The 27684-nt window shown below is 44.4% G+C and overlaps 1 protein-coding gene across 5 annotated transcripts in view; it reads left to right on the forward strand.

Annotated features, from left to right (window-relative positions):
- The window catches only part of IL15 (interleukin 15), a 99405-nt gene that overhangs the window by 48836 nt on the left and 22885 nt on the right, over positions 1 to 27684 (forward strand). For 3 of the 5 annotated variants that reach the window (XM_075929903.2, XM_075929902.2, XM_006121621.5), the window contains exon 2: positions 9203 to 9332. In XM_075929903.2, coding sequence (XP_075786018.2) covers positions 9270 to 9332 — 63 coding nt within the window. In that variant the 5' untranslated portion in view covers positions 9203 to 9269. Of the gene's footprint in view, positions 1 to 108; positions 758 to 9202; positions 9333 to 27684 lie in introns of all 5 variants that reach the window. The other 2 variants (XM_075929904.2, XM_075929901.2) reach the window with 1 other exon arrangement.

Genomic DNA, 27684 nt, shown 5'->3' on the forward strand with positions numbered 1-27684 from the left:
TTTATAACCTTGACCAGTACACCAGTGGTGACTGCAGGTCTCTCTCTTAGGAGCTTCCTCCCTGGAAGGAGCAATAGAAACCAAGGATTTTCTTTTCTCTTCCCACAGCTCTGAAAGAGGTTGCAAGAGCTGGGAATTCTTGTTCCTCAGGCTGCCTTCCACCAGGCCCTACCTGCTCCGATAGGTGTTAAGAAAGAAAGAAAGGAAAGGAAATCAAAGCTGAAGAATCCATTGAGAAGGAATAGATAACCATTAAGATGGCAGTCTAGTGGTTTGGGCAATGATAAGAGGGCATCTATGGAAGCAAAAAAGGAGTCCAGAAGAAATGTTACTAAGCTTAAATTTTGACCTGTGATGAGCTGTATAACTGACTGATAGGCTGAGAGAGAAAAGATCATCTACAAACTTGCTAAGGCAAGAGCAAAACTGGTGAAGGGTGTGAATGAATTTGCTCAGATTAGATATGAACACAGAATATTGCAAAGGAATGGTGATTCAACCAAGTCTGGAGTGATTATTTGAATGAATGAGGAGAATTCGAAGGAAGAATTAGAACATGTAAAATGAACTGGGGCATGATGGATTGCATACAGGAAGAAGAGTTTGTGGAGGCACTTAGGAAAATGGAAAAGGAGAAAGCATTTGGACATGATGAAGTACCAATGAATTTGTTGAAGTCATCGGGAAAGAGTCAAGTGACTCTTCAGTGACATTCTTGAGGGAAAAAATGCCAGATGAATGGCATAAAAGCTTTGTGGTAAATATTTTGAAAAATAAAGAAGCTATTATAGTGTGTGCTGATTATCACCAAATTAAGCTGACAAACACTATGAAAGCATAGAAGAAGATTACTGAAAAGTGTCTGTATGGAACAATAGAAATTTGGAAGGATCAGTGTGGATTTGTGTTGAGAAGGAGTACATTTGATGCCATATTTGATCTATGAATTCTCATGGAGAAGCTCAGAGAAAAGAAGCAGCATCTGAGTAAGGTCTTTGAGAGGTATACAGTTAGAGTATGTCTACACTACCACCCTAGTTCGAACTAGGGTGGTTAATGTAGGCAACCGAAGTTGCAAATGAAGCCCGGGCTTCATTTGCATCTTGCCGGGCGCTGCCATTTTTAAAGCCCCACTAGTTCGGACTCCGTGCCCGTGGCTACACGCGGCACGGACTAGGTGGTTCGGATTAGGCTTCCTATTCGAACTACCGGTACACCTAATGGTGTACCGGTAGTTCGGAATAGGAAGCCTAATCCGAACTGCCTAATCCAAACTACCTAGTCCGTGCCGCGTGTAGCCATGGGCACGGAGTCCGAACTAGCGAGGCTTTAAAAATGGCGGCTCCCGGCAAGATGCAAATTAAGCCCGGGAAATTCAAATCCCGGGCTTCATTTGCAACTTTGGTTGCCTACATTAACCACCCTAGTTCGAACTAGGGTGGTAGTGTAGACATACCCTTACATACCGAAACAAGTATTTGGTAGAATTTTGTGGCAGAGTGGTGTGCAGAAGCATATATCCATCTTGTCCAAGATATGCATGATGGAATGACGATGGTAGTCAAAACTGAATGCAGTGAAAGAGAATATTGTAAGAAAGCAGCCTTGGAATATGCCACTCACAAGGATTATGAGTTACATAGGCCCATGGTGTCCCTACTCCAGGACACAGGAGTCTAGCTTCACCAATGTTTGGGACCAGGTCTCTCCCACAGCCCCGCATGCTGCCTCCCCCTGTGCTGCCCCTGAGCTTCCCTGCCTGTGCCCTGGGCAGTGGCTGGATGCCACCTGCAGCTCTGTGTGACACTTCACTCTGCTGGCTCTCAGCATCAACTGTAGCTGCAGGGTCTTAGTGCCCCCTCACCAATATCCCCCCACTCACCCTACCAGGACATGCTGACCGAGTTTGACACTACCCTTTTGCCTCAGATGGATGCACCCTTCCCTTTTCTGACAGGACTCTCCACCAGTGCAGCCCTTCTCCTCCCCTGCATACATACACAGTCACTGCTCTTGCCCCATGCTGGTCAAACAGCTCCAACCCCCATCTCCAGTGAGGCTACAGTGAGGGACAGCAGCAGGCGAGGAGGCACACATGTGATGGCAAGCCCCCTCCTGGCACCCGCCACAGGGGAGATAAGGGGGCTTTCAGGACCTGAGAGGGGCCATAGGAGCACATGCAGTGACAGTGGTGTGAGGTGAGTGTGCTGTTGGGGAAAAGAGGGACGTCCCTCCCCAGAGCTCACTGTTGCTGGCACGGAGAGGGCTGGGAGGGAGTCCTCCTCTCTGGCCCCACAAACTCCTCTTCAGTCCCATCCCACCCAGGAGACTGCAGCCCCAGCCGGAGCCCTCACACTTCCTGTCCAGCCCCAACTCTCCTCCTGTGCCACATCCCTGAACTCCTCTTGCTCCATGCACCTCTCATTTCCAGTCCCCACCACAGCCCTGACTCTCGCACCCAACCCTCTGCCTAAACTCACAAAGCTGGGTACATCTTCCATGCAGTCAAATTTCAAATCCTTGTTCACAAGCATGGTCTACTATAGCATCTCAGTGAAACCACTGTAAGCATTTAAAATTAGCCAAACAAATTTGTTTGGAGAAATGACCGAACAATTTTGATAGAACTTAAAAAAAACAACCACACACAACAAATCAGCCTGAGGCAGTCACTCAGGGGAAAAAAAAGTTCAGTCCAAATGGTGAAGGCTTGGCTAAGTAATAAGCAACAGACAATGGGATCATACAATAAAAAGAGTGAGGCAACTTTAACTATAGCCATCATTTTCTTCGGGCCTGTTCCCACTGAAGCCAATGGCAAAAGCCCCAGGGGGAACCCAGTTGTACAGGCAGTCCCCGGGTTACATGGATCCGATTTACATCAGATCCCTACTTACAAATGGGGTGAGGCAACCCCGCACTAGCTGCTTCCCCCCAGCAGACCAGGGAGACGCGGAGCGGCTTTTCTCAGCAGACACCTCAGCTTGAGAATAAAGGACTGAGGGAAGTGAGGTGTGGGAGAATAAAACTGAGCTCTGGAGAAATGTTTGGCTAGAGTTTCCCCTACAACAGTGGTCCCCAACCTTTAGAGGCTCCCGGGCGCCCGGGGGCGGGGCCACTCATGCGCCGGGTGCCCGAGGGGTGGGGCCGCACGTCCTGGGCCGGCACCGGCACCGCGCGCCCGCATGTGCCCTGGGGCTGGGGCCGCCCGAGCGCTGCGCACCAGGCGCCGGTGCGTGTCGCGTGCCTAGGGCAGGCGCCTCCAGTGCGCCGTGCGCCGGGGGCGGGGCCGGCCAGGTTGTCGGCGGGCGCACACAAATGCCCCGGCGGGCGCCATGGCGGGCACCATGGCGGGGACCACTGCCCTACAATATGTACCAGTTCCGACTTACATACAAATTCAACTTAAGAACAAACCTACAGTCCCTATCTTGTACGTAACCCGGGGACTTCCTGTACTTCTATTCAAGCCAAACTGTAGCACTGGTATAGTGCTTTAATCAGTATTTTGGTATGTGGTCTAATTATATTATACAATAACTTGTTTGCTAGATTTGGTGTAGGTATTTATTAATTATATAAATGCTGAATTTACTGAAAGCTTTAGATCTCAGAATATTGAGTTTTCGTGAATCTTATGGTTTAAAAACCATTAAGACATTGAATTGTTTTTTCTCTTTGGTTGTAAAAGTTCTTCTCAAAAAGAACATGGAAAAACCATGCTGTTGTGCCTCAGGCTATAGAAAGAATATGGTGAATTTCTGGACTGAGCCTTTGAGCAAATTTCCTCCACTACTCCATGGTCAGTTTCAGCTTATTAAGCTCCCTTCCCTAGGTGCAGAATACTATGCAGGTGTGCCTGATTGGCACTGCCTCAGTGCCCGGATGCTTGTTAGGCTTACTGTCAGTGGGATGGAGGCATTTCCCATCACGCCCTGGTAGCAGCAGTTTTGACTTTGTGATTAAGCCTAACCATAAAAAACAGTTGGCACAAGTTAAAGGGAACCTCTCAGTCACAGCCATAACTAGACATCTCAGCATCTGTGGCAAACAAGCAGAGTTGTGCCCCCTAGTATTTTTTTTCATCATATTTCTGCCCAGAAGAGCCAGCAGGGCCTCAGGGTTGAAGGAGTGGGGCTGGTGGCAGCCAGCTGTCAGTGCTGTCTGGACCCACGCTGTCTGGCGTGCCCTCCCCACAGCCCTCAGACCTGTCTGGAATGAGCAAAGTGGTACTCTAGTGATGATTTTAAGACCCTGGGTCTCCAGTTTCCACTGCTGCCACAGTAGCAGCGGAGGTGGCTGAGCGCCACAGGCCCCTTTAAATCGTTAGGCCCCAAGGTAACTGACCCCTTTGCCGCCCCCCTCCATTAGCAGTCTTGTTTCCCCCCATTGATAGCGTGGGGGCATTATTTAAAGGTTTGGGGAGAGGGGGTCACGTGACTACCCCATAGAGGTTTTCACGCTGTTGGGCACACAGCTCAAGGGGAGTAAGCATTCGTGCATGGTGGGCCTTGGACAGAGTGCCACCTCTACCCCCAACTCACCTCTGTTGTCCCGCGTGCATCTCCTGTTGCTTCTAGCCCTATCTTTCTACCCCTGCAGTTTTGTGCCCTTGTCAGCTGTCCCACGCACCCCATTGTGATGATAGTTCTGCTCTTAAATGAATTTTAGCTTTTGTAAAATGAACTTTTAGAACATTTAAGACCAATAGCAATATTCCATAAATGTTGTTTAAATTGAAATGTCAACAGATTTTTTTTGAAAAATAAACATTCTCTCAAACTCTTTGCTTGTGTGCCAGAAACCAAAAGTGCATGTAAGAAAAGGTGACTACAACCAAATCAAAATTTAGTAGTTTACTTTCAGTGTTTTAGCTGAGACAAATGCACTACAAAAGGGAATGGGCTGTTAAGGAGACAGTAGGGGCGAGTCTACACTAGGAAATAATTTCAAAATAAGTAAAATCAAAATAACAACTCCCAAAATAACAAAATTGAAATAGCGTGTCCCCACTATGGGAGAGCATCAAAATTAGTCAGATTTCTAAATAGCACAGCCACGCTGACTGGAGCCTGCTGAGGACTTAGAGCTCCCAGAAGCACTCCATGGAGGGCACCAGGAGGGCAGACATTCCTGCTTGGTTAGGCAAGCTGTGACTGTGCTTTTAGGGGCTTCTCTTTATGCTGCATCTCACACGCTGCTCCTCCACTGCCTCCCCTCTCGCAAGACACCAGACGGACACAATGTGCTCTGGTTGCCTTTGCGGATGCCACAGCACTTACAACATAGAGCAGGAGCTCAGGGCCGGCTCGAGCCATTCCTGCGCTGCGGGTGCGCAACACATGCGCGGCTCCGCCCCCGGGTGCACAGCGCATGCGCAGTCCCATGCCCTGGCGCACTGTGCACCTTACAGCTGCCATCGGGCACACGGCACCTAATTGCAGCTCTAAGGGGCGCCGCACAGCCCCCAGCCCCAGACGTGTGGTGCCTGATGGCAGCTCTAAGGGGCACCGCGCAGTCCCTGGCCCCGGGCACACAGCGCTGATGGCAGCTCTAAGGGGCGCTGCATGGCTGGGCGCGTGGCGCCCCTTACAGCTGCCATCAGGCGTCCCCGATAGGTTGGTGCCCCAGGCAGCTTCCCTGCTAGCCCCCCCTTTAATCCGGCCCTGCAGGAGCTGCTGCAAAGCATTGCCAGGCTCATGGGTCTCGTGCTGTGCCTCATAGCGCAGTTTGTCCAGACTTCCCACATGCTACTCCAGCAGGACGATGACACTCATCAGCCAAGTCCTGGTGCTCCTGAAAATGCCCTCAATCCCCTGGCCACCATGGAACACCACTTCTGATGGAGGGACACCAGTTCAGACTGAAGTGACCGCATCGTCCTGCAGGTATGGGACAACCAGCAGTGGCATGCAGAAGGCCACCTTCCTCAAACTCTGAGTGCCTCACCCCTGCCTTCAGACCATAGGACACAGACTGCGACCAGCTATCTCCATGCAGAACTGCATCACCATCACCTTGTGGAAGCTCACCATGCCAGACAGCTACTGCTCTGTTGGGAACCAGTTTGGCGTGAGGAAATCCAGTCAGGGCTGTGCTGCTGCAAGTAGCCAAGGCCATAAACCATGTGTTGCCACGGAGGGTCGTCACTCCAGAGAATGTGGACACCATTGTTAATGGTTTTGCTGCCATGGGCTTCTCCAAGGGTATGTCTACACTACCACCCTAGTTTGAACTAGGGTGGTAATGTAGGCAACCAGAGTTGCAAATGAAGCCTGGGATTTGAATTTCCCGGGCTTCATTTGCATCTTGCCGGGAGCTGCCATTTTTAAATCTAATCTCTGAGCAGACACTGAAGGTCTCAATCAGACAATGACAATGTGCTTCAAACAAGGCCATATGTTGCCTCGACAGTGGGCACTTTCCTGCAGGGTCACAGACATCCCGGAGGAGCATCAGTACACCCTTGACCCAGAGACAAGCAGGCATGGAAAGGTGCTGGCTAGGCCAGGAGCCTGCAGGGAGAAGTGGGGGATAGGGTGCTATGGCTTCCTTCCATGTCCCACACATGCTGGGTCCAGCACTAGCGGCATCCCACAGAGATCAAACTTTTATCCCTGCCAGCTGAAGGAGGGGGTTGTTGGAGGAGTTGTGTGTGAGCGAGGGAGGCCGCTTGCCTGAGAGAGTGGTACTGGGGTCCTCTCCTCTTCCTCCTCCAAACAAGTTCCCCTCCATATCGCCACACTTGACCGAGAGTGGTTGCTGACCGAGTGCAGGCATGACCCTGTACCGTGTGAGGCACTGCTGTTTGGTTCCATGACCCCAGCTTCCTTAGTGGTGGCTTGTTGTGGGAAGGTATCCCACCACAGAGCCCGGAGTAAGGCAGGTCTCTCCAGGAGACTTGTGAGAAGGACCAAGGGATTCCTGCATGAAAGCGTCATGGGGCTGAGTGTTCCGGCCTGGTGCGCCGTGTGCTCCCACGGGCTGTTATGTGACCCCCCCCACCAGACCAGTAGTCAGAGTGAAGAGCACGCAGCCCCTCACAGCCCATCGTCTGCCCTGCATCTGTATAGGGAAAGTTAAAGAACTCACCTGACGTGCCTTCCTTGAGTTCATCTGAAGTCTGGGAGACAACCTGGGGTGAGGGGGACCAGCTCCAGGATGAAGAGCAGCTCCTGACTGGCGGGTCTCCTCCTCTTCATCCATAACCCTGCCCTCATCCAGGCTGATGTCAGGAGTGTGTAGGCCAGACTCGATGACGACTAGAAGGGGGGAAGTGACTGGCCTCCCTCCCAGGATGGCATCTGAACTGTTCATAAAAGCAGCAGGTGTATGGTGCTATCCCAGAGCGTGTTCTCTACTCCCTGGTCTTGTTATAGGCTTGCTGGGGCTCTTCTATCTTCATGCAGTTCTTGTCGAGGGTCCGGATGTGGCCTTTGTCAGCCAGGCTGGCGACCATCCGGCCATACACATCAGCATTCCTTTTTCTGGTTCAGAGATCCTGGAGCTTGGTCTCCTTGCCCCAGACCTCAATGAGGTCCAGGATTTCCATACCAGTCAAGGCCAGTGCTCTCCTGCATCCCTGGCCAGTGGCAGCTGAGGGTGCTGCAGGAATGATGGCAGTCGTGGGGGACTCAGAGGGAAGTGTGCCAAGACTCCGTCAGCTGATGCTGTTTGGCCCAGGGCTTGCCAAGGTGGTAACATGCCGCAAGCCCTTCTCCAGCAGCCTGCTATTTTCAGGTCCCCAGGAGAAGGGCAGCAATGGAGCTGGCAGGTGTGGCCAGAGTGGCCACAAGTGCAGCTCTGGAGGGCAATTACGGTAGAGTCCAGATTATCCGACCTTCGATAATTCGACATTCCGCTTTATCCGACATAGCCGCGGGACCATTGTCAGCCAAGCACAGCGCGAGTATGTGGTCCCCAAGGCCAGCCGCCCTGCGCTGCTATGCCGCAGGCAGCCTCCCCAGCTGAAGAGGCTCCAGCAGCCTCCCATGGGTTAGAGCCTCCTGCCGGTGCCACTTGGTCCCCATCCCTGCCTAGCCCTTTCCCTCTCTGCAGCTCCCGGGCACAGGGCCATTCTCCTGGCCCGCACCTGGGAGCTGCAGGGAGGGAAAGGGCCAGGCAGGGATGGGGAGCAAGTGGCGCCGGCAAGAGCAGCATCAGCAACGCAAGGAGAGTGACGGGGCAGCAAGCAGGGCCATTCTCTCGGCCCGCGCCCAGGAGCTGCAGGGAGGGAAGGGGCCAGGCAGGAATGGGGACCAAGTGGCACCAGCAGGTATCCCTCCCTCTCTGCACTCCCTATTATCTGACATTTTCAGTTTAGGTTGGATAATCGGGATTCTACTGTATTTGGAATTAGCAGCTGCAGAGCATCCACACTAACGCTATTTTGAAATAACAATTTCAAAATAAGCATGATTCTCCCAGAAAAGCAGGAGTACAGATTTTCAAATAACCAGCCCATTATTTCAAAATAATGGGCTAGGTAGTGTGGTTGCTTCACTTGTTATTTTGAAATAAGGGGGGTTATTCTGAAATAACTCCCTAGTATAGAGCCTGCCTAGACAGCTGCTGTATTTCCAGTTAGCTACAGAATTCCTGCTTAAATAAAAATGGTGGGAAAAATGATGGGTCACTTCTTAAGAACTAACTGTCCTATCTTCCTGTTTTGTCATAATTACTTAATTTATTCTATTTTTAGATTCTTTAATAATATAGTGATTACAGCATGAGTTTTCTTACATCTGCATTGTGGATTTGTGCAGGGGCCAAGTGTGTGTGTGCACCAAAAGCAAAGTTTCAGTATTGTTTGGGCAATACTTCTATCACTGCATCAAGCGTGGACCTCTATTGACCTTAATGGTCAGAGTACTGCTCCTTCTTCGACTTAGCTTCTGTCTCTCTTGTGACCTGCCATTATGAAAAACAAAAAGTGATTCTGCCAAAATACCCTTAAAAAAACATATTTCACCATACAAAGATGACAGAAACAAGCGGGATCTCTGACACTTAACAGATAAATGCAGCCTTTTAAAGGTCTTGTTTTTCCAAAATTTAGAAGATTTAAAGATGATTTGCAAAAATAAATTACAATATTTTAGCAACTTTAGCTATATGTGTTGAATGCCCCCATTAAGTTGTTTGTTCTGAATGGTTTTCAGCACAGCATTAAACTTACTGGGTTTTTTTCCCCCACCTCTAGGCCCTCAAAAGAACTTTTGTCATGTAGTTACTCTGTTTCTGATTTGAATGATGTCCCAGCAAACACCATGCTGGTGATGGCCTGGTCACTATGGAACTCTGTTGGAGCATGGCACTGGCTAAGGACTCAGGTAAGTCAACTTTTTCACATTTAACAAAGGTTTAACTAGATGTTATATCATAAATGGTATATAATAATGAGGAAATATTTCAGCAATTACAACCCTACACTTCTATGATACTGTAAGTTCAAAACTTTAAATTAACCACCCTGATTTTTTTAGATGAAAAAATTGTTTCTCTTGTGTTTTGTCACTCCCTATTAGCTATTCTTATGAGAATGATTTCAAGAATGCTGAAGGTTCTTAGTTTAGTTAATTGGACTTCTTTATTTTTCTTTATTTAACACAGCAATATCAGTTTTACTCTTTTCTCATTCACTAGTTTGTTATTTAATAAACCTCTAGATTGTTACATTGTTTACCCTAGGCCAAAGGGTATTTGATGGAGGGAAAGTTATTGCTGTCAATATGCTTGTGTCCTTTATAGAAATATAGTGCTGAGTAGATATTTCAGAATTATGCCATTTGAATTTGAATTCTCAGAAGTAACACATTCCTATTGTGCATGTGCAAAAGTGGTGATACTGCATGGTTTGTAACTTGGTAAAACTGGGATGGATTTTGATGGGGACAGCGAATGGCTGACCTCAGAACTATTCTTCTCTCAAATGCCAAGTAATTATTTCAAACCACTGAGGTGCTGCTAGAGCTGTTCAAAAGTTGGTGGGAATTTTATTTGTTAAAGTAGCTAAAATTTGTATTTTTTTTCATGTATCTTATTCTTGAATATGGCCTCATTGCTTTTTTTATTAATCCACCCTCAAAAAATCAACCCGAGACAGTCTGCAATCATGGAAAATTTCATCCTGAAAGTTTCAGGGGGTAGCCATGTTAGTCTATAACTGAAAAAACTTAAAAAACAACAAATAGTCTTGCAACAGCTTAGAGACTAACAAAAATGTAGATTAAAAGGTTATCATTTGTCAGAGTTATAAAGAGGTGAAAACAAGGCTCATGGAAATGGTTAGGCAACTTTAATGGCAGTCATCACGATTACTCTGTGTGCAACATCTCTTAGCAATGGCCTGAAGCCATACAGTTTCCAAGCAAACAATGGAAATTTAGACACTGTCAATATTTGGATGAGAAACTTAAAAAAACCCAAAAAACCCACAGAGTGATGAAAATAGTTAGATGTTAGTGATTCAGCAGTTGAATTTTTTTCTCTTTCATCTCTGTATCAGAACAGTTAAGTATATTTTTAAACTGCACAGTGGTATGAAAAGTACTTTTTCTATTAAAAGATAAAACAATGTGCTTGACCTACTGTTGGACATGACACTTTTTACAAAAGTAGAACTATGAGCCTTAATATTCTGGCCAAATTCCTATTTAGGCACAATAATTACATTCTGCCTCACAATTAGGCCAGTTAAGCAAATTTGTAGCAGTCAAAGAAGGGACCTAAGATTTGGCTGTTTCCTTCAGTTCATCTCCCTTAGCTGCTGTGTGACAATGTCCTGTGTTACTAGTATTTTTCCCTACATATAGCTACATTTCAATGGTGAGATGATTTCATTATCTCCCACCTCTGTCTAAGAGGCATTGTGGGATATAATTAATGGTTGTAAAATTCTTCCACAGACTTTTTGACTAAAGATATTAAATACATGTAAAATAATATATTTAATAGACCTTATCTTTGAACCTGTGTGTCTGGTCTTTTTGTTTCTAACAGAAAGAGATTCTTCACTTATTCTCTCTCACACAGTTAAAGATAATTTCCCCCTTCTGTCTCCTACCCTTGCTTCAACTCCAATTTAGAATACTGTCATAATTATGCTGGATCTAGAATTTTCTGACATACTTTAAAACTTTTTAAACTTTCCAAGAGAGAATTTTCTGGTGTTACTGAATAGTTACAGTTCTAAAGCTGTCTGAAATATACTGTGAACTCCAATTTTCATCATGACATTAATACAATCTAGGGAGAGATGACCAAAATATTTATGGAAATTAATATGACTGAATCATATTAATCCGCAACAGTACTTTCCACCTCATTTACAATCATCCTGCTGATAAATTGTCACCTTTAATTTGACTTCTATGGAGTAGCATTTTATATAATTCCTTACTTATCTCTTGACTTACAATAAGTAGTTCAGATTTATCTATACCAGGAAAATAAGTTGGTAATTCTTTTAATTCTATTACCATATTAACTAAAAGTCAGCTATACCCCTCGTTCCCTACCAATAAGTCTTCTGTCCCTTTCTGTACAAAGACTACATGATCATAATTAAGGAGGGCATGGTGCATGTACATTCAGAGCCTGTTTTGGTCCCATTATGGTTCAACTTAAAAGGGTTTAATCATTTGAGAAGCCAGGATTGTTGAAGACCACTAATTAGTATATTGATGAGAGATCAGTCTTCCTTACCTAGTGAAAAATTGATTGTTGCTGCTGGGTTGTTGTGGACTCGGCTCTGTGGAGAGGAAAGTGGAATGGTTGTCGCTTTGCTGTCTAACAGCTGGAATTACTGTTAATTGATCTCTGGCTTCTCTGGTTATGACCCACATGAAGTGTTTTCTTAACACTTCTTTGAGAGAGAAAGGTTAGTGAATTGTTTACACGTTGCCTGCCTTAGATGATACCCTGCTCTAGGAGCCCTAAAAGCTTGAATGTGTCATACATTTATCCAGAAACTTGTCATATATTTATCCAGAAGGGAGATTAGCAAACAAGATTGAAATGGCAAATGTCCTACTTTACAATTTAGTGGAGCTGGCTGATCCAGTAAATGAGTGATAGTGTTCTGCCCTGGACTTTGTAAGTTAATATGCATTCTTAAGATGATGCAAGGAAGAGAGGATTAATTACAAGAAAGTTCCTTGTTTCAAACAGTTCTTTTAAAATGAATTGCACACTGGATTTGCAGCAATCTTGTAATTATGGGGCATGTTAATCCTTTACATATTTCTATTCTGTATGCCATTTGAGCATTCTATTCTTCTACTATTTACATACAGTACACTTTATCACTTGCTAGAAATTATTGATCATTCAATAACGGAGGGTGAAATGGTGTCATGCACATTAGGGATTTGCACCCATTGGAGAAATCTGAACATACAGTATTATATATGGAGATATACCATCTAATAGAACTGGAAGGGACCTTGAGAGGCCATCGAGTCCAGTCCCCTGCCCTCACAGCAGGACCAAGTACCATCCCTGACAGATTTGCCCCAGATCCCTAAATGTCCCCTCAAGGATTGAACTCACAACCCATGTATCCCTGCCGAAACTCTTTGACTTTTGCCCGGACCTTTTGCAGTGTCCTGGGGTGGTGCCCTTTATCAGACAGCCCCTGAGCCATGCGGCCATAGATGCTGGCATTCCTGCGCTGTGTGTGCAGGGTCCGGACTGCTTCCTCCTCCCCCCACAGTTCAAATAGTGTCAGAACCTCTGACCCTGACCAGGCTGGGGCTCTCTTTTTCTCACCTGAGAGAACTTAGGCTGGCTCCCTCGAAGGTTCTTGGGGGCCTCGTGGCTTTGGAGCTGCACACATTGCCACGTGCAAGTGAAGCTGGGAGAGCTGTGTGCTGACAGGCTTCCTCTGTGGCCAGTTTCCTGTCACAATGCCTGCCAGGGATGTCTGTGCCTTTAAAACATGGCTACAGACAGCAACAAGAAGAGGTTTTTCCTGAAGGACTGTCCTGCTGGGGGTTTCCTTGGAGGTCTTTTTCTGTCGACAAAAGAAACCCCCGCGTCCAGACTGCCCTTTTCGTCAACAGAACTCTGTCAACAAAGGCGTTATGCCTCGTAAAATGAGGTTTACCCGTGTCGACAAAACTGCTGAGTTCTGTCGACATTATGTCAACAGAACTCCGCGGTAGTGTAGATGCAAGTATCGTTTTGTTGACAAAAGTCCACCCTGTAGTCTAGACACACCCTTAATTATGGAAGCCCTGGTAGTGACTCTACACTTCAGGCTGAGCTTCATTCCACATTGAAGTTGAGATTCATATTTTTGTTATATGTGGAAAATATTCTGTAACCTCCCTAAACTTACAGCACTTTCTTTTTGAGCTAAAAAGAATGAATGAATTTTCAAGATTTTATAAGTAAATAAGGTGAAAGCAGAACTATGTGCACTATGTACAGAAGTAACTCATAATGTGTAAAAAATCATAGAATCATAGTCAAGTCCCCTGCCCTCGTGGCAGGCCAAGCACTGTCTAGATCATCCCTGACAGGTGTCTGTTTAACTCACTCTTAAATATCTCCAGTGTGGACATTCCACAACATCCCCTAGGCAATTTATTCCAGTGTTTAACCACCCTGACAGGCAGGAAGTTTTTCCTAATGTCCAACCTAAACCTCCCTTGCTGCAGTTTAAGCCCATTGCTTCTTGTCCTATACTCAGAGGTCAAGGAGAACAATTTTTCTCCCTCCTCTTTGTAACACCCTTTTAGATACTTGAAAACCTCCATCATGTCCCCTATCAGTCTTCTCTTTTCTAAACTAAACAAGCCCAGTTCTTTCAGTCTTCTCTCACAGGTCATGTTTTCTAGACCTTTAATAATTTTTGTTGCTCTTCTCTGGACATTTTCCAATTTCTCCACATCTTTCTTGAAATGTAGTGCCCAGAACTGGACACAATACACCAATTGAGGCCTAACCAGTGTAGAGTAGAGCGGAAGAATGACTTCTCATGTCTTGCTCACAACGCTCCTGTTAATGCATCCCAGATTCATGTTTGCTTTTTTTGCAATCATGTCACACTTTTGACTCATGTTTAACTTGTCGTCCTCTATGAACCCTAGATCCCTTTTAGCAGTACTCCTTCCTAGACAATTACTTCCCATTCTGTACGTGTGAAACTGATTGTTCTTTCCTAAGTGGAGTACTTTGTATTTGTCCTTATTAAACTTCATCCTTTTTACCTCTGTCCATCTCTCTAGTTTGTTCAGATCATTTTGAATGTTGACCCTATCCTCCAAAGCACTGGCAACCTCTCCCAGCTTAGTCCCATCTGCAATCTTAATAAGCATACTCTCTATGCCAATATATACATAGTTAATGAAGCTATTGAACAGAACCTTTCCCAAAACAGACTCCTGTAAAATCCCACTTGTTAGGCCCTTCCAGCTAAGGGGACAGAAACATGATACAGAGACAGCAACATGAAATGGAAGGGGGCTTATTGGGAGTAGGGCTGGAGTGCACTGGCCGTCAGCCCCACCCCAGACTATAGAACAAATGAGTAACTGATAAGAATTCATAAGGTTAATTGACTATTCAATTAACTGATATTTAACTTCCCTAACAGAAAGGGCAACAGAAATGAAGGGTCAGGAACAGTGTCCATATGAGGAGAAATTAACAAGATTAGGACTTTTCAGCTTGGAAAAGAAATGATTAAAGGGTGGGGCGTATGTTAGAAGTCTAGAAAATCATGAATGGTGTGAAAAATAGAATATGAAAAATGTTATTCATTCCTGTACTAACATAACACAAGAAGCGGATCCAATTAAATTTATAGGCAGCAGATTTAGAACAAAAAGAAAATAAATTACTTTTTCACAATCAACTTGTGGAACTCTTTGCCAGGAGATGGCAGAAAGGCTCAAACTATAAAAAGGTTCCAATAAGAAAAAAATAAGTTCAAGGATGATAGGTCCATCAATGGCTACTAGCCAGGCTGAGCAGGGATAGTGTCCTTAGCTTCTGTTTGTCAGAAGCTGGGAATGGATAACAGAGGACGGATCATGCTGTTTGCCTCTTCTGTTTATTCCTTCTGAAGCACCTGGCATTGGCCACTGTTGGAAGACAGGATACAGGGCTCGAAGGACCATTGGTCTGACCCAGTCTGGTCATTCTGATGTTTTTATATAGAACTGAAATGTATCTTTATCCTGCTGTAAACCACTAGACCCCACTTCCCTTCCAGAGCTGCGATAGAGACCAGAAATCCTGATGGGATCTCCATCTCTTTCCACAGAGTTAATAACAAAGTTAGAATATATATTAAAATGTTAAGATGAAGCAGTGTCCCTTAAAGGACTTGCCACAAGATGTCAGAATATGTTAGTGTTAGAGCTGAGTGGGTCTAATATTTATTTAATTTATTTCTTTTATATAGGAATTAGATACAGTGCTCCTGTCAGCTAACTGCTTAGTTTCTGCCAAAAAAGTAGAGTTTTCCAGGATCTTAGCAGCCCCTGGATAGAGATGATGTGTGTGGGAGAGAGGGTGGATGGTATGTTATGGCCCAATGGCCTTAGTCAATATGCAGTGGTACAGCTCCCCGTTTGCGGGGGTGTTAAGGAAGGGGTAGGAGGAACCCAGGTCCTCCCTCTCCACTGGGTGCCAGCCCAGGACTCTGTTGGCAGTGGCACAATTCACTGATTGCTCAGCGGGAACACACTGAGTGCTCGGGGACCAATTCCCCGTTCTCGGCTACTTCCTACCAGATCCTGGCAGACTTCCTCGCCATCCTCTCACTCAAGTCCTGCTGCTTCTCTGGTAGCCACTCTCTGCCTGGCTGCCACTGCTTGGTCCGGCTGCACTTCCTCTCCCAGAGCTCCTTCAGCGCCTCCCTCCCCTTCAGCAGTCAGCCCTGACTGAGCTGTTCCAGAGGTGTGGTGGTGGAGCCCTCTCAGCCAGCTGGGCCAGGGCAACTCCATCAGCTTCAGTGTGGGGTTAACACACCCTGTCACAGGCTTCCACCTGCCTTTTGCTAGGTATCCCACAATCTGCAGTGAGAAAAATTCCAGAATGCACGTACCTCCGCCGCAAAGGATCATGAGAGATGCACGCAGAATGGCAAGTGCAGCTGATTTTTAACAGAAAAAATTCCACCCAGGCCACATAATCTAATTCTGTATTTTAAAAAAATAGTTTAAAAAGCCACACATATTTCATTTCAGTTAGGGTTATTGGCTACATTTGACTCACCTGTAGTTAACCAGGGATATAAGCCAAGTAATCAAGTGAAACAAATGCCCAGAACTAAGTCTACCTTAAGAAAAGCTAGTGTAAATAACGTATTGGTATATCTGTAAAACTTTAACAATAATACAGAAATGACTCCTCCTTGTTTTAGCAAATAATCTGTGTTTAAGGAAGACAGAATGTGAATATGACACGACCTTTGAAACAAAAACTGGGAGGTTATAGCAAACAACATAACTTTGGAAAAATTGCTGAAGCCTGTCAGAAAACTCCGGTCATCTGAAGAAGTGGGCTGTTTCCATGAAAGCTCATGATACCATCTACATGTTTTGTTAGACTATAAAGCAGTACCAGACCATTTGTTGTTTTTTAGAGTGATTAAACTTCTGCTATCCTATTGATACTAACTCTCGTGGCTGCCTTTTTTTGACTTGTGCTTAGCTTTTGCAGACCCAAGGATGACACAAATGCAGGTGGGAGATTAAAAAAAAAAGTACCTTCTGCTGCTGCACCTCTGTTTTGTCTTTTCAAATCCGTATACTTCTTAATCTATTACTGATTGAGCCAGTACAGATTTGACATGCAGTACAGTACTATCAATTTAGAACATACTTTTTGAAAATACCTGGTTTGTTGTAGTTTGAGGAAATCACAATTTGTATAATGGTATAAGGAGCATTAAACAGATGAATTATACTATTGTACTTTGATTGTTTTGTATTGATACACCTGGCTCAGTGATCACTGAACCACGTGGTTAACTTGTTTTTGTGTACTAAGTTGTCTTAATTTTATTTTCCTGGTTCTAAAATATTACGGTGAATATTATTTGCAGGATACAGGTAGTAAACATTACACACATGTATTTATGACTATTTAATGGGAATAAATATAACTACAGTACTGTAATTACAAAGCAGAGAATAAAGAAAACAGGTCCTAAATAATAGATTTCAGTTAGTCATAGTTACATTTTGCAACCTGTATTCATTCTTTTCAGAAGGCACCATACTGACACATTAAAAACATATACAAAAGTATTTGTGATATGTATTCTTTTCTAACAGAATCTGACAAGTGCATTGAATGTTATCAAACGTAGCCCAATTTGCAGCTATTTCCTGGTCTAGCTTACCGTACGCCTCCTCCATCCTGCAACAGGGATATTGCCATTTAAGGCATTTCACGCTATTCAAGATAGCAAGTCCCAGTGGAGTCTTTTGGATCCCAGTGCTGCTGTACAATCGCGTGGACAGGCAGCCACCTCCCATAAAACTATTCAATTGAGAGCAGAGAGCTTACTTTTCTGGCTTCAGTTACACTTCCAAGTGTAGGGGAATGGGTTAGGTTGCTGGTGTAGAGAGAGGCCCACAACCCGTTGCCCCCCCAAGATTGAAAAATAAGATGTTTTGTAGTTATTTGTGGGATGAGAATCCTTCAGAAAGAAATAGATTTATGATTTTGATCAGAAACTACACAAAATTTGATGTTTGTATGGTTTTGACTCTTACACTAGCTGAAAACTTGACATTTTTGTGAAAGTAGATTGTAGAGTGTCTCGCATCTAGCTCAGAAGAGGCATTTCTGACTAATATAAAACATGCAGTGTCTATAATATGATAGAGGGGAATACCTCTGCCTGCATTTGTAGAATGATTTCATACATAGTCATGGGCTAGACCTTCATTTCTTCTGCTCCATTCATGCAGGTGTCCACCAGTATTGTTTAAATAAGTCTGCATCAATCAGGGATAAGAAGCAGGACAAGAGGGGAGAGAAGACTTAGGATATGTCTAGACTACAAGGCTATTTTAGGATACCAGAGGAACACGTCGCTACTTTGAAATAATTTTTGAAATAATGGACGTGCTATTTCGGCATCCTTGTGAACTTCGTTCCATAAGGAATAAGAGATGTCTTGAAATAGTATTTTATTTTGAAATTTGGCGCCGTGTAGATGCGCCAAATTTCAAAAGAGCCAATTTTGAAATACAATTTAAATAAGATACTCAATTTGCATAGCACAAATTGCGTTATCTTATTTCGATTTTAGAGTGTAGTCTAGCCATACCCTTAGTGAAATCTCAAACTGCAAAGCTTTACATTTCTTTTTAACATGAAACCAGTTTTAAACTTGTGTTCTAAGAGCTTGCTGTTGCACATTGCCCTATTGTTTAGATATGATCTTTGTTCATAGCATGATCTGTAAGTAATAAGTGATTATCAAGGTTGTGGTAAGTTTTGAAAAAGATGAGTTGATCTTTTGTGATTAGTGATTTTGTGGATGTGTCCTCTAGGCAGCTTCATTAACTTTTCCCTTCCATCCATTTTACTATCCTATGCAAAACTCTGCTGACTTATCATAAGTAGTGACACTTAATCTGTGTACTTGTCTTATATAAAAATAATATTGTTAAGATTTGTTATCAGCTAAGGTGTTAAGTAATGGTTCCTGAATGGAACATGGATTTATGTTCATGCAGTGGAATATACTCAGTGTGCAAGCTGCATACCTTCCTTTTTCAACTTTGTGTGCTTTTTGCTAGAGAAGAATGTGTGTGGAACTTCTATCAAGTTTGGTTTTGTACGTATTTCTCTCTTTTGGGTTTATTTTATTTATTTGATTGATTGATTGAAAGTATTTTTTTGGAAAGGACATAAAACCCACTCATCTCCTGCCCTGACAAAATGACTCTCTGATGTTTGACATTTTATGTATGCCTGTAGCTGATTTTGCATAATTCAAGTGACACATGAATATTGCAGCTCTCGTGTTAAACTGTGTGAGAATCAAGTCACACAGGTTTAAGCAAGAACAAAATAGTTTTCTTAATATTCAAACTAGGAGGCCTGCTTGTTAATAATGCAGATTTATTTGCCACATGTGTGTGATGCTTTTTTAAAATAAACTTGCATAAAATTTGCCTGACTCAGAGATTTGTGTTACATCATACTACATCTAGTGCAAAATTTAAATAGTATTCAGAGAATAACACTGCTTCTGAGACAGAGGTTGATGAGGACTGGCTTCCAGAGCCTGCCAGCTTTTCCTACCTTTGCTTCTTAATAAAAGGGATACCAGAGGCATTTGATGAGGACTCAGCTGAATCTATTTTACAGGCATCTGGGGAATGCCTGAGGAAGTGCAGAATGCATGGGCATATTTTTATGAGAGACAAAGGTACCTTTAGAGCACTCTGTGAGCAGCCAGTAGAATGGAACCTCTGTAAGTTCCAAGTAAGATAGAACTCTTGCCTCATTAAAGTGCCCCAGATTAGTGGATGAGGGCTTGAGACAGTTCTGTTTTGTGGTGTTAAGAGGAACCCCTACATATTAAACCCAGTTCTTGTTGCTGCTGACTTCACCTAACAAAAGGGTTACATTAGTATCCCTCTGTCAGACGAAATGGTCAGGGCAGTGTGTGTGTGTGTGTGTGTGTGTTACACCCAAGTCTTCAACTGCTGAGACGCAAAGTCTCATTGCAGTGGGCAGCCTAGGAGGCTGGAGGGCGCCCCGAAAAATAGTTTAACGTCTGTGACTTTACTGCTAGGACCGGGGTCCCGTCACAGAGGGCAGCCAACAGGCTCTCAGATGCCCCGGTGTGTGTGTGCGCTATACACCCGAGACTTCAACTGCTGAGACCGGGGTCCCTTGCAGTGGGCAACCTGGAGGAGGTTGACAGGCGCCCCAATAAGTTTATAGGGAGAGCTTATAACACCTCAGATTTTAACTGCTAGAATCCAATATTCCTTCGCAGCGGGCAGCCTTAGGGAAAGACTGAGAAGTGCCCCAATGGATCTGCCACCGGGGAGTGACACAATCCAAAACGCCCAAGCTCTCCCTATACTTGTCCCTTTTGACCTGCTGAAGTTCTTTTGTTTGTGTTCGGTTCGGGTACAGCAGCACGGGTTCAAGTCAGAAGCTTGACACGCACTGGCTTATTTATAGAAGAAAGAAAGAGAAAATAAAATAAAAGAAACTTGGTTCAATATATATATATTTATAAGTGAATGAGGGCACCCCACTTATTCCCAAAGTTTATAGCTAAATCACCTTACCAAAGGCAGTTTACAATAGAAATGAAGCAGTTTCCCTTAAAAAAACTATAATAAAGTAACTAAACTTATAACAGAGAGACAATTAGAGTGTACACATAAAGAAAACACATTGCAGGTACAATTCTCACCCCTGCGTTCCAGACTTGGCGTGGCCAGCGTCTTTCTCTCAATCCCTCGGGAAGAAGTAGGGCGAGGTTGGGCGTCCCACGGACCTCGGGAGACAATCAATACCTGCCAGCAGGTGTAGGTGATTGGAGCTCAAATGGGGTGGGCAACTAAACCCTCTTTATACCCCTTGGGTCACATGGGCTTCTTCCTGGTCTCAAGTAGCCAATTAGGAAAAATGGCTTTGAATGGCAAGTTTCCCACGAAGGGTGCAAAGCATAATTCACACCTGGGAAGATGCAGACAATGAGCACCTCTGGTATGTGATGGGCGAAGATTCCTCTCCTGAGACAATGCAGGCGTGTCAATTACTGATACTAGCCATCACAGCGACGGGAGGCCTCCCAGTCGTCAGCTAGCCCATTTACTGTCTGGTTTCTGTTTATGGTAGAGTCAGGGACAGGCACCACACCTGTGTTCCCAGGGCATCAAAGGCTGACTGCTTTTCTCTGGGGGGGGGAAAACAAGATGGGGTTTGTGTCTGGCTACACCCTCATAAGCACATCCCGAGTAAACCATTAACTTGTGGAAACAATTTTGTTATATTTTGAGGAAATCGCAACTTGTATTATGACTCTAGTTAAGTTAGATGTACAAATGACAAAGGAGAAACACAATGAAAATATTGAGATTAAATGACTCTCTTGCAGAACAACGAAGGCTGAGCAGCAAATTAAAAAGTTTTTGGAATATTACAGTTAAACTTTATGAGATATGTTTGTGATGCTTCTGTTTCGATTCCAAAATAAGTTATTGGAAATGAAGAGCAATTTAAAAGAAAGACTATTGGAAAGAATTGCCTTCGTTGGAAAGTGAAAGCAAAAGACTGGAGGCTTTCCTAAAATGCAGGAAAACAAAAATAATATAGCATACTATTAAATGTAAGGCAAGAACTCAGTATATTGCTGTGTGAAAAATGAGTGTCAAATAAGGCTACTCAAAAGAGATTTACTTGAAAAGGGCAATAAAGCTGACAAGATTTGGCTTATCTGCTTACAGGAGAGCTCATAAGGAAGTTATTTGTCAAATTAAAACCGAAGAGGGTATGAAGCAAACATTAAGAATTATGATATGAACTTTTCAAGATTTGTAGTCTAATTTACATACCTCACAATATGTAAAATATCTCAGAACAGATACAACATTATTTAGAAAAAACAAAACTATCTGTCTTCTTGTCTGAAGATACAATTAGGGAAATGGAGATAAACAGAGACTGAAAGTGCTGTAAACTGCCAAATTCTAGAGAAAGTCTTTAAAAGTTTAAAAAACTTTCCCACCCAAAAGTCCCTTTGAGTAAGAGGTATTGAAAATTACATGAGAATGAGGAGTTTCCCAGGACCCATGCATCATGCCACCACTAAGCAAATAGGGGAAACATATACTTAGGTATGAATCCCTCTTTGTTCAATTGCCCTTTTAAATACAGACATTGACATTTATGCTAAAACATTAGCAACAAAATGAAGAGACTGAAATTAAGCAATTGATACATATAGTCCAAATAGATCTTAATTAATAGAAAGCTATCTTCAGACAACTAGTGACATCTCTTCATCCTTGTCAAAGAGAAAGGAATCTGCCTTATTATCTCAACATAGAGCGAAAGTATTTAACTAGCTCAAGTGATCTTTCCCAAGACCATCTTGAGCAAAATAGATTTTATTCAAAATTAAGGAAACAGGTACCTTATATTTAATCCCATGGGTTAATATCCTATTAATTTGTTGCCTTACTAAAGAAATATTCTTGGAAGAGGGAACAAAATAAGAATGACTTCTTGCCACTTCTGTTTGCACTAGTAATAGAAGTGTTTGACAAAAAAAATAGGTGTATTTTGTGGCTAATAATCTAGACCACAAAGCATAAAACAATACCTTTTTCAGAGGCTCTACCTATTTACCCAGTCATTTATTTTCAATAGCTTAGTTTTACAGGAATTAGTTTTAGCCAGATACCAGTCTATAGAATGACTATGCAAAAGGCAGGATTACAAACCATACTGATGAGCAAAAAACAAAAACAAAAACCAGAGAACATTATGTCAGACTATGTAAAGTATCTGCAAAGCTGAACATCTTTAAGTGTACATGTAATTGATTTAGTAGGACTTTTCTTTCCATGTTACAAACACCTCAGGAGGAATTTAGAAAGTGAAAGTTAAAAAAAAATGGAACTTCATTAGTGACAGGAGCAATATAATGAGATCCTACACTAGAAATACTGTACTAGTGTTTCTGATTATTTGATGAGAATTCTGCTTTAGCTTGTAGATCAGTAATTCTCAAAGTGTGGTCCATGGACCACAGGTAGGCCACAGGCTCAGGGCTTGGCCTCCCCACAGTGGGGATCCTGCACTGGTGCTACAGCCTCACACCCTCCTGTGAGGCAGGAGCACCAGCTCTGGCTTCCTGTTGCAGTGGGGAAATGGCCTTGTGGGCCAGATCCGGCTTGTGGTGTCAGGAAGTGGCTACACACACAGCCTCTCCACCCACCCTAGCCAGGGGAAAGGCAGTGCAGGAAACTGCTTGCCTGGACGCTTTCCTTGCTGCTCCCACTGGCTAGAATCCTATCCAATGGGAGCTGTGGGGGGTGGTGCTTGGGAGCAGCAGGGGTTGCTGAGCCATGTAAGTGACCCCCATCGCACTCCTGCCCAGATCCCCACCCTGCTCATGCATCCTACCTTCTGTCCCTCCACTCCAGCCCACTCCTGCATTCTCCCTCCCTCCAAGAGCCCCCTCCTCCAGCCCGTTCCTGCACACTCCCTCTCTCAGCTCCCACCTCCCAATCTCCCACCCAGACTTTCTACCCCACCCCACTACTGCTCCCCCCTCTCTCCCAGAGGCCCCACCTCCAGCTCTCTCCTGCACCCTCCCTCAGCCCCTACCACCCCTCCTGCCCAGACTTCCCACGTCCAGCCCAATTCTACCCTCCCTCCCAGAGCTTCCATCCCGAACCCACTCCTGCATCCTCTCTCCCTCCCTTAGCCTTCCCACCTCCAGCCTGCTCCTGCACCCTTCCCCCCAGTCAGACTCCTACCTGCAGCCCACTCCTGAATCCTCCTGCAGAACTTAACCCCCGCATCCTCCTGCACCCATTTTGTTATCATGAGTGGTTGGCCAGTAGTCTGTGGAAAGGTCAACATTGAGCAGGGTGGGCCGCAGGCCTTAATGTTTGAAAACCACTATCATAGATAGAAGCTTCAAGGGGTAGCCAAGTTAGTCTGTTACAGAAAAAAACAACAAATGGTCTGGAGGCACTTTGTAGACTAACAAAACATGTAGATGGTATCATGAGCTTTCGTGGGCACAGCCCACTTCTTCAGATGACCAGAGTATGAGTAGGGGATATGGAAACTCGAAATAAATAGGAAAGGGAAAGGAGAAGGGGGAGAAAAAGAAAGAAAGAAAAAAAGGAAAAAGGAAGGGAGGTGTGAGACAGGGCATCATTAAGTATCAGAAGAATGGGTACTTAAACCTAAGCAGATCAAAGTAAATAAATAGATGCTGAGACAAGAAGGATAGTACTTACATAGATAGAGTCTGTTGACTCAGAGACATGCTGGAAAAACTGTAGTATTGAAGGGAAATAACATACTGTTTGGTTGTAGGCCAAAATATAGACAAAAATAGCAATTGAAACTGAAAGTGTTGAAAACAAAAGTATTGAGTTTTTCCCCGTAGAAATATTATTGGGCATAGGTAACAGAGAAATCCTAAATGCTCGATCATGAAAGCACTTTAGAATGCTTTTTTCTGAAAGGGTAGCTTATTATAGTAAAGAATGGAAGTAACTGAGGCTATGTCTACACTGAGAAGTTTTGGCAACAAAAGTGCTGTGAACAAGCAAGTTAGCCAAAGTGAAAACTGGTCATACTGGCTTTCCTGCCTCCTGTTTTGACATTTCATGGCCATATGTCTAGCTCCCCTGTTGACAGAGCAAAGCAGCGTGGGTAAGTATCCCACAGAGCAGTGTTGTGGGAAGGCAAAGCTGATCCCTGTGCATCTTGGGAGTTCCTCCTAGCTCTCTGTGCTAAGGAATGTCAAAGCAGCACGCTGTGTCTCCAGCCTTCCCCCGGCTGCAGCAGTCTGCATGCTGCCGTGTTTCTAGCAGGGCAGAACTGGAGCATTCCAATGACTTCCTTTCTGTTTGTTCCCCAAACAGAGCAACTCACTCAGCTGTCAGACACTTCCCAAAGCTTTGAAAGGGGAGAAGTGTATGCTTGCAGGGCAGCAGAGATCACAAAAGACTCAGCAGAGCCATCAGGGCCAGCATTGTGGGATACTGGCAGAAGCAAGTTCTCTCAACAATACAAACAACAGAGTCTACACCGGCTCTTTGTTGACAATAAAGAGAGGGGAAAAGACAAAAGTTTTTGTTGCCAAAACTGGGTGTTTTTCCTGACAAAAGGCACATTGTAGTGTGAATGTTCTCACTATTTCGTTGCCAAAGGGCAGTTTTTGGTAACAAGCCCCGAGCCTGGTTATGATAGCTCAGAAGATGGTGCAAATATGGCATAAAGCCCTTCTTTATACTCTTCTGATCATAGCTGGTGTGTGTGCCAATGCTAGGCCTTTAAGTGTAAGTTAGAGCAGGCTCTGCAGGCTGCAAGGGAGCCACTCTTCCTCCAATCAATCAGCTATGCTGTCTGAAGGAGTAGCATGAAGAAGTAATATAGGAGCCAGTATATTGATTTTATACCATCAGAGACTACAGTGGTTCCCTCACAGAGTGATTGGCTTCTCGTTCCCCCATCCCTAGGTCCTGACTGGTCTGTGGAGGCCCTTTTGTCCACCCTTGGACTAATGTAACCAGTTGGTCTGAGGTTAGCATTTATAGACCCATTTGACTGTTAGAGTGATGTGTTAGACTAGTAGACCTGAGTAAGAGAACATCTCTTGTAATTACACTGAACATAAAATAAGCCAAATGTGGTTTTCGATTACCTTCTCTCATATTTTAATCTGTATGTGTGTTCTGTATGAGTTTACATGTATTTTATTTCCCTTCTAACACTCAGTGCTATGGACTTACCAGTCTGACAAACTCATGTTTGTGGGGCATCAGATACCCCACAGAATTCTGTTTGTAGGTTTGCGGGATGAAATTGCTGCTAAAGATTCTACCACATCTTACTTATTTGCTGTGGGAAGGAGCGGAGCAGCATTTTCTCATGGCTGTGGTGAAAATTAATTGCTGAAGAGCCAAGTGAAGAATAGGTTTCAAAGCATGAAATGAGACTATCAGGCAAAATAGGCCCATATATATCATCAGATTAAATCTACTGTTTCAATGGAAGCAAACACTGTCCCACAGCCAGAGATGCAACTTGTTGTTTTGGGAGGGGGCATGCAAGATATGACTTTGGGCCCCCTCTCCTCTCATGGCTCACCTCTTGAATATTATGCTTAGCTAAAATTAATTATTTTACCCCCATCTTCAGTATATTAAAGAGTGATTAAATAAGTTTTTGTATTTTTAATTGCACCTAGTATTTCATTTAAAGAACAACAAAATAGTAAAGTTATGCAAGAAAAAAATCAGCACTTCCCAAGCTGTTATTCAATGTGGAAGTTTGCTGAGCTATACATTATATCGTAAACAGCAGCATTAGAATACCTACAGCAGTGATCACCAACCAGTAGATCCTGATCTACTGGTAGATCTTGGAGCCTCTGACAGGTGATCCTGACTGGTTTGGCCAAGAGACTGTTATCAAGGGAAAGGAACTTCCGTTTCCCCTCCCCACACTGCTGTGCTTCCCCTGCCCTTTGCTTTGGAGCTGTCCTCTCAGGTGCCTCCTGCTTGCTGTGCAGCGGAGGGAGAGGAGGGTGCAGATGTCAAGGTGCTCCCTCTCACTTTGTATCCTTTCTCCACAGAGCAGAGAGGGAGCACAACAGGGCTTAGGATGGAGTTTGTTGGCTGCTTTTGGGAGTGGTGCAGGGCCAGGGCAGGGATGTGCTTGCCTTAGGCCTCACTGCACCACCACCCAGGAGCCACCTGAGGTAAGCAGGGCCCAGCTGGAGCCCACATCCCAAATCCTACCCCAGTCATGAACCCTCCTCCTGCACCCCAAGCCCCTGCCCTAGCTCATGCACCCCTGTATCCAAACACCCTCCCAAGCCTGTACCTAGAACCCCCTCTGACACCCCAGCTGCCTGCCCCAAGCTCAGATCAGAGCCTCTCTCACACTCCAAATCCCTTAATCCAAGATCAGAGCCTGCACCCCAATCCTCTGTTTCAGTTTGGTGATAGTGAGGAAGGATAGGGGAGGGAGGGAGGATGGAGTGAGCAGGGGGCAAGGCCTCAGAGGAGGGGCACAAAGGAGGCGGGGCAAGAGCATTTGAGTGTGAGGTAGATCTCAGATTGCACTTAAATTACATAAGAACATAAGAACGGCCGTACTGGGTCAGACCAAAGGTCCATCTAGCCCAGTATCCTGTCTGCCGACAGTGGCCAGCACCAGGTGCCCCAGAGAGGGTGGACCGAAGACAATGATCAAGTGATTTGTCTCCTGCCATCCCTCTCCAGCCTCTGACAAACAGAGGCCAGGGACACCAATTCCATCCCCTGGCTAATAGCCTTTTATGGACCTAACCTCCAGGAAATTATCTAGCTTCTCTTTAAACTCTATCATAGTCCTAGCCTTCACAGCCTCCTCTAGCAAGGAGTTCCACAGGTTGACTACACGCTGTGTGAGGAAGAACTTTCTTTTATTAGTTTTAAACCTGCTACCCATTAATTTCATTTGGTGTCCTCTAGTTCTTCTATTATGGGAACTAATAAATAACTTTTCTTTATCCGCCCTCTCCACACCACTCATGATTTTATATACCTCTATCATATCCCCCTTTGGTCTCCTCTTTTCTAAACTGAAAAGTCCCAGTTGCTTTAACCTCTGCTCATATGGGACCCGTTCCAAACCCCTAATCATTTTATTTGCCCTTTTCTGAACCCTTTCCAAGGCCAAAATATCTTTTTTGAGGTGAGGAGACCACATCTGTACACAGTATTCGAGATGTGGGCTACCATAGTTTTATACAGGGGCAGTAAGATATTCTGTGTCTTATTTTCTATCCCTTTCTTAATAATTCCTAGCATCCTATTTGCCTTTTTGACCGCCGCTGCACTCTGCGTGGAAGTTTTCAGAGAACTGTCCACGATAACTCCAAGATCTCTTTCCTGATTTGTCATAGCCAGATTAGCTCCCATCATACTGTACGTATGGTTGAGG

This window comes from Pelodiscus sinensis, chromosome 4 (genome assembly GCF_052426305.1).
Source record: "Pelodiscus sinensis isolate ZL-2025 chromosome 4, ASM5242630v1, whole genome shotgun sequence".
In the NCBI taxonomy this organism is placed as follows: Eukaryota; Metazoa; Chordata; order Testudines; family Trionychidae; genus Pelodiscus; species Pelodiscus sinensis.